This window comes from Cinclus cinclus, chromosome 15 (assembly GCF_963662255.1).
Source record: "Cinclus cinclus chromosome 15, bCinCin1.1, whole genome shotgun sequence".
NCBI lineage: Eukaryota > Metazoa > Chordata > Aves > Passeriformes > Cinclidae > Cinclus > Cinclus cinclus.
In genome coordinates this window covers 14,599,265-14,610,075 of record NC_085060.1, presented here as the reverse complement: position 1 = coordinate 14,610,075, position 10,811 = coordinate 14,599,265, and the positions used below count along the sequence as shown (strand labels likewise).

Genomic DNA, 10,811 nt, shown 5'->3' with positions numbered 1-10,811 from the left:
AGGTTTGGAGTCCCCCCCCCTAGGGGTGTCCAAGGGAGGACTGGAGGTGGCACTCAGTGCTCTGGGCTGGGGACAAGGTAGGGGTCGGTCCCAGGCTGGACTCGATGGTCCCTGAGACCTTTTGCAGCCTCTCTCATCCCGTCTCTCCACGGCGGGACGCGCTCCCGGCTCCTGAGGGCAGCTGAGGGGGAACGACCGGCAGGGGGCGCTCCCTCCGTGCCGCGGGCGGGGCTGGGGGCGTGGTCACCGCAGACCCCGCCCCTCCCTCCGCGCTGTCCCCGCTGCCGCTCCGGGACGCGGCAGCAGAGCTGGCGCCATGGTGAAGATCGCCTTCAACTCGCCCTTCGCCCTCAAGGATGAGCCCAAAAAGGAGGCGGCCGAGGCGTTGGTGGCCGACAAGGTGCGGGCACAGGGGTGTCCCAGCCGGCAGCGGCGGCGGGAGGAGCGGGGCGGTGTGAGGGGGGGAGGGGGGCCCGAGGAGACGGAGCCGCCGCCATTTTCTCGCGGCCGGGGGAGGCGGCGGCGGCCGCGGGGCTCTCGCTCGTTCGGCGGCCGCTCCGCCGCGCCCTGCCCGGGGCTGAGAGACCGGCTCCCCTCCGCCGTGAGGGGCCGCGAGGCCCTGGTGCCGCGGTGCCGTCCCTCTCCGCAGCCCTGTCGCGCTGCGATGTCCCGTGACACCCCCGGGCCAGCGCCGGCACCGGCTGTTTATATCGAGCTGGGCCCGTGCCAGCGCCGCGTTTCCTGACGGCGCTTTAAAGCTCCCAGCTCTGCCTTGGGAAGAGCAGGGAGAGCCTCCCCCGGCGCGGGCAGCGCTCGGCCGGCGCCTCCCGGGCAAACAAAGCGGGCTCAGGCTCGTCCTCCGCTCCCGGCGGCGCTCGGAGCGTCCCGGCCGCTGCGGCGAGGCGTCGGTGTCGCGCTTAAATTAAGAAACCTGCCATAAAGGGTTTTAAATAGAAACCCTGGCGAGCACCCTTGTGGTTGGCTTTTCCTTCCCAGCGAGCTGCGCGTCGCTGGTTGGAGTGGAACTTTCCCAGTTTGTGGGAAATTTGTTTTGAAGGTGTCTTGCGTTTTAGGCAGATGGGGGAGAAGCTCAGCCTGTAGGTAAATACATCAGTGGCTCTAGGTGGGCAAGATGGCACGGGCTGAGTTCGTTTGCAGTCGGAGAGTAAGAAAATTTAAAAAACAGCAGAACTTGTGGAGTTGGATCTAGTTCTATTTTTTTCTTTTCTTCCCCCTTCTAAGCTGTAATCAGGAAAGCAGCTTCCCTACCAGCCTACACAGCCTCACCTAAAATAGCCTTCCTTTGGAAGGAGAAGGGATGCAGAGTGATTTTCCTGTTCAGTGCACTCTTCTGAGCTGTCAGTTTGATGTGTGCGCATTTAATACAGTAGCACTCAATTGTCGGAAAAAGGAGAGAAAGTAGGAAAACAAGGTAGATAAAAGATTTAAAATTTCAAGATGCCATTAGCCTGGCCAGTTTCTTGTAGGACAAACTCCTCAGCTACTCCTGAGGCGAATGTTTATTCATATATTTGCCAGCCCTGTACTGTGAGAGCTCTGACTGGAATAGTTCTAAGAAACACACCCCTTTTTCTGTTCTCATGAGAGCTGCTCCTCTCAATCTGGAATATTCTGTGTGTTTGCACACACATATGTGGGATTTTAACAACTCTTCACTCTGACTTCAGGGCTTGGAGTTGCATGTAAACATCAAGTTCATAATTTTACTCCAAGACAAACTTGTTGGAGTGGTTGTTAATATCTTTTTTAGCTGGAATATTTGTGCAGAGCAAACAAGCTTAAAGGTTAATGTTGGCTGAAACAGCACAATAAAAGTCCCCTGGAGTATCTGTACAAAACCCTTGAGCTTGCAGAATATTCTCCCTGCAGGATCTTTGGGGCTGTCAGCAGTGTTAAAACACGAGATTTTTCTTTTTGTCTCTTCTTCCTCGTTTGCTTTGCTTGTTAAAAGCTTAGAACTGCATGTCCTTTGTAGGTTTTTGATGACTTTTGCCTGTTACTTTTGTGCAGAGGTTTTGTAACCTGCTCAAAATCTTGCTATTGTGTTCTCTTAGCAGCTCTGTCAACTCTTCCCTCTCAGGTTCAGCTGCCCACATTGCTGCTTAATATGCTCAAGTACCTCTGCTTTGTTTGAAATAGGTGTAGTGCAAGTATGGCTAATTAGATGTCGACATCACCCCTGCACTGGGATGGCTGCAGTGCCAAAACTGGTGCAGACTGGTGTGTTCAAGTAGGGACAGGCTGGATGAGTAAGGTGCTCCGAGGTGGAGGTGAAGGTGGGAGAATGTGGAGAGAACAGAATTAATCTCCATCTTACAGCCGCTTAACCCTGAAAGGTGATTGTCACAGTGCCATAGAAATGTGGCATCATTCTGACTTGAAACCAGGCTTTGGCTTTGTTTTTGTAGTTTGTTTCTTTTTTAACAAATGCTTCACATGCCAATTGTAGCAGCTTGTGTCCTGCTGAACCAACATTTTTGTGTTTGGAGGATGCGCAAGTGGAATGTAGGAGTATTGACTTTCACAAAACAGCTTGGGGTTTGTTTCAGCACTTGCATAACTGATGGCTTTGACTTTTATGCTGCTGCATCTTGCTGAGCATGGAAATACTGCAGCCCTGGTGACAATGCTGGTGCTTGTTGGGAGCACAGGTCACTAAGTGTGTTGTGTTCTGCAGGACCCAGAGAAAGAAAGGCCATGGAAGCTGCTGTGCCCAGCCCAGCCACTGATTCTGGGAACACCTCAAAGGAAAAGATCTTTTACTGTGAAATCCAATTTTCTTCCTTCCTGACTGGGACAAAGAGCAGATCTTGAAAGCAAGCTATTAAATCCTGGAGTCAGGAATCATTAAAGGGACATTCTTGACCAAATATAGGGGTTATCTAAACATTTTGGGTTTGGTGGTTGTTTTTTGTGTTCTGTTTTTTCCTTTTAAAGACTCAGGCCCGGTGTGTGATTCCAGGAGGGAATGTCTCTTCTGATTGATTGGTATTTGATAGCACTTTTTTGCTGTTCTCTTCACTTGGCTTGCAGCTGGAAGGCTGGGAAGGTGCTGCAGGAACTCTGGGAGGTTAAACTTTCCTTTCAGACACCACCTCTGCCTTTGCAGTGAGGATTGCACAACTCGTCACCACCTGAGAGTACTTTCCTTTGGGTGCAGTCATCTTTGAGAGAGCATAGGGTGGAGGAAAACAAGCTGCTCAGCTAAAGAGAGACGTTTCAGTCTGTTAGAAACAAAACTCCCTGGGATTTGGGTAGCAGAAAGGTTATTTTGAGGCTGCAGGGTAGGATGTGCCACAGGGACTTGGTTTTATTTGGCATAATTGGAAGCTGTGTTTAAGCTGACGAGTCATTTTCTTTCATAATGGACTTTGCTTGTGCATATTAAAAGTTCCAAAACCTGGTGACTCGTGTCAGTTGTCTGTTCCCCAGCCAAAGTTGCATCTTGGCTTCTTCTGTTAATCCAGCTTTGGGAGGAAAAGTGATGTTAGTGCACGTGATAGCAAGAGGAGGAGGGGAAGAGGCCTGAAGACACTGTGTGCCTTTAAGGACCTTCATCTACAAATCCTGCTTTTTGTACTACAGCGTGGCTGTGGCACAGGGTCTTTTGTTACAGTTATTTAAGTTTCCTACGTCTCAAATAGTTTCTGGACAAGGGTTTGTGTAGAAAACATCCTCTGACTCCGAAAGTACTCTTGGTGCTGTTTGAAAACTGATCTTAATCTGATGCAGTAGCCTTGCATGTGTTTTATTTTATGATGCTGACTTGTAATTCCCACACCTAGAAGCAGGAGATGGCGTATCAAAGTGAAACAGTTGATAACAGCTCACTTTAAATTCAGAGCAGCTGCCTAAGCTCAGTTCTCCCCTTCTTTCTTTAAAGGACCCAGAAGTTGCCACACACAGGGGTGAAAACTCATCTGGAAGATGTCTCTTGACTCTGCTGGGCCTGGCGTTCATCTTGGCAGGGGTTGTTGTAGGTGGAGCCTGCATCTACAAGTACTTCATGCCAAAGGTAATCTTAGAGTTTTTATATTTAAACAGCATTGGTTAAAAAATGGATTATCACTAGACTGGAAAGATGACGAGGGCGTGACGACTGCGTGTCCTGCGGGTGTGAGAGACCTGTGCTCAGTCCCGGCAGACAGAAGCGCAGTGTTAAAGCTGATGTGTGCGTTACCTGCCCTTGCTCCCGTCCAGCACAAGGTGTACCGTGGGGAGATGTGCTACTTCGAGAACGAGGGCCGGGAGCGCGCGGTGGAGCCGTACTTCCTGCCCATCGCCGAGGAGGCCGACATCCGCGAGGACGACAACATCGCCATCATCGACGTGCCCGTGCCCAAGTTCTCCGACAGCGACCCCGCCGCCATCGTGCACGACTTCGACAGGGTCAGTGGCGCTGTCGGCGCTGGGGGCGCTGCGCCGCTCTGGGATCGCCTCCGGGGCTTTAATCTCGCCCCGGCGCTGGCTGCTCCTTGGGTTTAAGCGTGGCAGAGCTGACCCTGTGAGCTCTGCAGCAGTGGGATTAACTCTGCGCTCGTGCAGTCGCGGTGGGCAGGAGCTCCGAGTTGTTTCCCAGAAAAGCGCGTGTCAGTGCGATGCGGCTTTATTGGTGCCCGTGGGATGTCTGCAAGTGCCACTTGCTGTTGGATCGAGAATCCCATGCAAATAGAGAACATCATAAACGCGAGTTAAGGGACTGAGGACTCAGAGCCATGTCACAGCAAAATGTAGAGTTGCAAACAGGTGTGGGCCTTGGAGAAGGACGTGGAAAAATCACTTCAGGCAGCTGAAACCTAGAACCTGACAGTGCTGTGGTTGTTGCATGGACTTTGCGTGAGGCAGAGAGGAGAGGGTGGCTTTAATTTGACTTTTTTAATCAAGGTTGTGTTGATAGTGTTAACATTTATCCTCAGTCAGCTGTGAAAGCTCTTGGAGGTTGGTTGTGAATCCAGCCTTGGCAATGCAGATAGAATAAATAGATAATTTGAGTTGCTACAGTTCTTGCACTCAGTGGCAATGCTGATGAGATTTTTGTAGGGACTAACACTTTTCCTGAGGAACTATTTAAAGGGAATCATTGTTTGTCAGCAGCTGGATACCTTTTGTTTGCACTTAATTAGACCTTTTCAGTTATGAGATCATACTCCCAAATACTTCCTCTGTGTTAGTACAAACTGTACTCCTTTACAATTATGGCAGAAGCTGCTTTTATATTCAGCTTTCTGTTATCTAAAAGAAAGTTTTTTAAACTATTGCTGTAACTACTTAGTTTGCCAGAGTGCTAACAGTTCAGATCTTACAGTGGGCAGTGCCTGAATGCATCACTTTCATGGTAGCTGTGAGTGATCTCCAGCTTTTTTAGCTTGCCTTGTTCCTGGTGGAATTGTGTTCTCCTAATCAAAGGCCCCCTGACTAATTGAGAACTTGTTTTTAAAACAGCTTTTGACGGCGTATCTCGACCTGCAGCTGGGGAACTGCTACGTGATCCCGCTGAACACTTCCATAGTCATGCCTCCAAGGAATCTGATGGATCTCTTTGCCAAGCTGGCGGTAGGTGGGAGCTCTGCTGCTGGGTTCTGCTGACAGCCTGCCTTTTGCTAAGAGTGCTGGGTGCTGCTCCTGAACTCCAGGCCCTTGCTAGAACAGTCCTCCCTGCATCAAAGTCCATAATCCCCTGGCTCAGTCACTGCACTGAAGTTAAGGCCAGCTGTCAGTGTATATTATGTTGAGTAGATTCATGCCTAATGCTCTTATTAATACCTGGCTTTATGAGAGCTGAAAGCAACCAGCAGATAAGGTTAAATTTAGCTGTTAGAAAGGAATTTGATAAAGCTCCAAATATCATTGAAAGCCTAAACCTGAGAGTTACTCCCAGCAAGCTCACTCGCCCCGTGAGGGTTTTGCTGAAAAGAACAATGTGAACTTGTTCCCCAGTTATTGGCACTGCAGTTATGAGATCACCACAGGCATTTGACTCTTCAGTGACTAAAACTGGTGTTTTTCCAAGATGATTTATGGGTCAAGTTGATAGACCTTGCTGCTGCTTCCCAGTTAAATGCAATACTTGGCTATCATGTGTCAAATGGATTTTTTTAAAAAAATAATTGGCTGTCTTATACCTGGTTCTAGAGACCACTGGTCTAGTTTAGCTTGTTTCATTGTTTTCTAGCTCCATGAAGACAAGCTCTTAAGTGTATGACTCTGCCCCTGTTTTTAGGAGTTGGAGGGTAGGAAGCTGTTTCAGTAGTGCTGGGAGAATCTGGTGAAGCCTTTTCTAGGTTGCCTTGCCTTTTTTTTTTTTTTTTATTAGAAATATACTGCCTCAAACCTGGAGTCGTTCACAATATTTTATTTCTCTTTTAGCTGCAGATTTTGTGTACAGATAAACGTGACTTACATTTGCTTCACCGAAGCTTGCCGAGTTGAGGTTAATTGTGCTTTGTTTGGATGTAACTGCAGCTGTTGGAAATGGCCTCTGTCAGTTTTGAACTATCCTGGTATGAGACTGGTTGAGCTCAGTGTATCTTGCTACTAAAAATCAGGAAAGCTGAACTCTGCTGCTTGAATCCCTTCCAAAGCTAAGAGTGAAATGTAGTGTTTTGTCCCTTGTTAGCAGCAGTCTGTAGCTTCAGGCTTTGTGTCTTCCAGACTGGCTCTTACCTGCCCCAGACGTACCTGGTGCGTGAGGAGATGGTGGTTACGGAGGAAATCGATAATGTGTCTGATCTGGGCATCTTCATCTACCAGCTCTGTGTGGGAAAAGAGACCTTCAGGCTTCAGCGCAGAGACCAAATCATGGGTAAGGTCCCCTCAGGAAAAAGCAGATGTATTGTTGAACTAGGGAAGGGGTAAATACTTAAACCTGGGGAGTTTTTAATCTGGGGAATCTTGAGCGTTCAGCAGAAATTGAGGCTGCTCCTGGACCCTCTGGGTATTTCCCTTCCCTTCCTGTCTGAGTGTGAAGTGTCATTTGAACATGCTGAGAAAGTTTCAGTTGCACAATTGTAGGTTACATGCCCAAACCACACTTAAGTCTCTTTCTGTTCCAATTTTTTGGTTGAAGTTGTAAGTTAGTTTGACCCCAAAATTCATATAATGCATCAGATAATGTGAGTCTCTGTAGGCACAGCTTATTCTGTCCTTGTCCTATCTAAACCTGGGTTATAGGAGCACCAATTAAAAACATTTTCTTCTGCTTTACTTGCTCTGAAAAAAAGTAATTGAACAGTAAGCTCCCAGGACATCCCAGACTTCCTCTCTGAAAGAGGAAGAACACTTCAGAGGAGCTGCTGAACTCTGGTTCTTTATTGCCTGTGTGCTCCTGCCACCCCCTGACAGGGTTTAAGCTGACGTGTTTGTGCTCTGACCTACTGGGATGAGGCATGGGGGGCAGAAATCTGATGCTGTTAATTTTGTTTCACTGTAGCTTGAAGCATTTCACATTTGCTGCTCCCACCAAACACAGTGAGCTGACCCTTTGTCATTTAGTGCCTTTCAGAATGCAAATGTTTGGTTTGTCAGGACTCTGTGCTCTGGTTTGGCTGCCAAGCTCTTAGGCAAGAGTTTCCTCAGCCCACTTGCAGCATCAGGAGCCACATCTGCTGCTTGCTGCACACAACATCCTGTTGTGGATGGAAGCAAGGCTCCCTCTGGGGGAGCAGCAGAGGGGTTCTGTGTGGGACACATGAAGGAACACTAAATGCTGCCCTCATGGGAGGCAGAGGCGTGTGCCTGAGCTGTTGTGAGAATGGTTTTGGGAACAAGGCTAAATTGACAGCTGCTGTGTCTATAGACAGCCCCGTGAAGAGTGTTTATGATGTTCCCTGAAATCATCGTGCCCTAACATGCTGTTGACATCTTTGCTGCAGAGTTAAAGATTCCTGCAGAGAACTTACACAAAAGGATTCTGCTAAATGGAAAATGTTTTCCTGGTACAGCTGCTGTGCTGTAACTCTACTTGTTTGCCTGTGGAGAGGAGAGGGTGGGAAATCTGATAGAACTGAGGAGAAAATTGTTCAAGGGCAAGTCTTGCCTTGCCTTCCTCATCTCTTTTCCAGCACACAGTGTACAAACCATGTCACAGAAAAGAAACTGCAATGGATAAACTCCTGGAACTTCTCTGGAAGAGTCTTTTCATTTATTCTCATTGAACTAGTGCTGCCCTGGCTCTCAGCTTTTGTTGAGTTTGTGTGTTCATCTGTTAGATCAAACTGACCTCAGGTGCTTTGTCAATTCCCTGGAGTTGTAACTTGGGGGTGTGGGAGAAACCCAGGTCATGCTGTTAGGTGAGCTCTGGAAACTTCACCTCCATCCTGATTCCTTGGAACTGAAGGACAGCCTGGATTTCAGGTGTTCATAAACTAAAGCAGTGCACCACTGGGGTTGGGTCAAGAGCTGGTGCTTCTCTTGGTTGTTTTGAACAATTCCCTGCTTATTAAACAAACTAAATCTTTCTGGATTATTGCAAATGGAAGTGATTGAGGAGAGCAGCTCTTTGATGGTAGGACTGCTGTGTTCCTGTCTCTTACTGAGCCACAGCTGATACAGGCAAACTGCCTTGGTCAGCCCCAGTGCTGGCATGTCCCAGAATAGAGAAAATCACTTGAATAGTGTTAGGAAGAACTAGAGTGAGGTAAATCCTCCCAAGTGCTCTGCAGATGCACACTGGATGAGGGATTTGGTATGGAAAACAACCCCAGAGCAGCCTCTGGTGGCAATTCCTGGCTGGGGAATCACAGGGCACTGAATGATTGTGTGTTGCAGTGGTGGGAGGCTGGCAGTGCTTGCTCTGGGCTGTGGGTCCCTTCACTCAGCCTCTTGTCCTCTGTCATCCCCAGGTGTGCAGAAACGGGCAGCAGAGAACTGTCACTCCATCAGACACTTTGAAAACTCCTTCGTGGTTGAGACAAGGATCTGTCAGCAGTGAAAGGTGACAGATGGGAGGTGACCAGGTCACACCTTCTTGGAGAAGTCAGCATTAGACATCGACTTCTGCAATTAAACCGTGCAGTGATAATCAAAAGCCTTATGCATTTTCTGTGTATTGCTTGTATTTCAGAAGATAAAGTCACCATTTCAGCTTTTGTTGATCCTTGGTATAACTTTTTAGTTGTCTCATGTAAAACTTAAATTTGAGTAAGGTTTTTTTTGTTTTAGAAGGCTAATATCAGTTTATCTGTTGAATGTGTTTGATTTAGTGTAATCTGGGAATGGCAGAAAAATATATATGTAAAAATGTTAACCAGTTCCTTGGCTGGAACCAGTTACGTTCACCTTAACTTTCACAGGATGATTAATATTAATAATCTGTGGTTTGCACATCTTGTGTAGTTCTGTAGAATAGCTCTGCACTCCGTATCCTGGCTCAAAAACCTTCCTGGTCTGGTTCATTAAAGGTTTATTTTAACGACCATGTGTGCAGCATGTAAAATCCAAGCTCCGTGATCAGAAACCTTTAACACTACCCTGTTTCTTTTTGTGCAATTACTGTATTGAATTCGTATGTATATTTGGAACCTTCCCTGAGCTTATGTTGAATTCTTCTCCCTTAGTTTGGTTTTGTGGCATTTAGTTGTTAGATTCTGATGGAGTTGCTCTTAAAGCTTGTCAGTATTTTTGGTTATGACTTGGTTTATCCTGTAACTTCCTATTTCCAGGGTCTGTTCTGGTATAGCTCACTTGTGAACGTGACTGTAGTTGTAAACTTAAACTACTTGGGCTTATATAAAACTTTTTAGATCAACTTTTTATGAGCAAGTAGCATTACTGCTGCAGTCAGAGCATTGTTCCCTTTTTTTTTGGAAGGCTGCAGCCTAAAGAGAATGAAGAGTAGTGTCCTGCAGTTGATAAACTCAAGAGTTTTATTAAGGGACTTTATATTGGCATAAATTCTGCAACCCTATAATAAATGTTTCTCTAAAACTTCGGTGTTTGTGTTTTGTTTGGTGCTCAGAAGTGAGGGGGCTGATGCTGTGGGCCTGGGGCATCGTGCATTGCTCTTCTCTTACCCCTCTTACTTCTTTTTGAGCTTGTGAAGCTGAATTTCCTCTTCCTGCTGCTGTGGAAATGCTTTGTGGTGCTAGACAAGCTCGAGGAACAGAGGGAAGAACAGACAGCTCTCTCCAAACAGGATCCCCCAGGGACAGCTCTAGGGGTGCTCACTGCAAGGGCAGGGTCTATTTACAATTCATTTGACTATTGCTGGTGATGAGGCTGTGATTGAAGGTTTGCCTTTCCCTGGGTGTTAATGAGGAGCTGTACAGAGGTTATTGAACCCTCAGCTCTGACCCTGAGCTTTGCTGGAAGCTCAGACAGGAGAGTCCTGCCCTGAAAGTGCTGGGGCTCAGAGCTGAAGTGTTGCTGAGCCCTTGTGGCTTTCCAGGAAAGTGCCTGGCGTTGTGCAGCTGAAAGGAAAACAGGATTTCTGCACGGAGAATGGTGGGGAGGCAGAGGTGCCTGTAGGAGTTGCTGCTCTGGCATTGCTCAGGAAACTGCAGGTGAAAGGAGAACACAGGAATTCTAGCACAGAAACTAACACAGCTCCCCCAAGGATGTGTCCCAAAACCAGAGCTTTGGCTCTAAAACAGGGTGTGTAGGAGAGTATTTCAGTAAATTGAAGTATATAGTGAAATAAAAGGCTGCAGAAAGCTCCAATTCCTGTCACTCACGTGTGTTACTGGGAGAAGCAGCTGTGCTGGGAAGGTTTTTCTTCAGTCTTTGTGTCCTTGGACAAGGGCTGATGTCCTGCTCCTGTGGACTGCCTGGGGGGATAACCAGGATGGGTTCTT

The 10,811-nt window shown here is 47.6% G+C and overlaps 1 protein-coding gene across 2 annotated transcripts; it reads left to right on the top strand.

The window, feature by feature from the left end:
• Positions 1 to 261: 261 nt before the first annotated feature.
• On the top strand, positions 262 to 9,949 carry ITM2A (integral membrane protein 2A). 2 transcript variants are annotated; one of them, XM_062502717.1, is made up of 6 exons: positions 262 to 400; positions 3,905 to 4,036; positions 4,222 to 4,410; positions 5,464 to 5,574; positions 6,673 to 6,823; positions 8,862 to 9,949. In XM_062502717.1, the coding sequence occupies exons 1-6, from the start codon at positions 317 to 319 to the stop codon at positions 8,948 to 8,950; spliced, it is 756 nt and encodes a 251-aa protein (XP_062358701.1). In that variant the 5' UTR covers positions 262 to 316; the 3' UTR covers positions 8,951 to 9,949. The 2 variants fall into 2 exon arrangements, with proteins under 2 accessions (XP_062358701.1, XP_062358699.1); XM_062502715.1 differs by having other exon boundaries at positions 268 to 414; positions 3,883 to 4,036.
• The last annotated feature ends 862 nt before the right edge of the window (positions 9,950 to 10,811 follow it).

Bases quoted from the DNA above. Each gene is read 5' to 3' on its own strand.
- ITM2A (XM_062502715.1), top strand. From the start codon at position 317: ATGGTGAAGATCGCCTTCAACTCGCCCTTCGCCCTCAAGGATGAGCCC. The intron at 5,575-6,672 runs GTAGGTGGGAGC...TGTGTCTTCCAG, and splicing joins ATCTCTTTGCCAAGCTGGCG to ACTGGCTCTTACCTGCCCCA. The intron at 6,824-8,861 runs GTAAGGTCCCCT...TGTCATCCCCAG, and splicing joins GCGCAGAGACCAAATCATGG to GTGTGCAGAAACGGGCAGCA.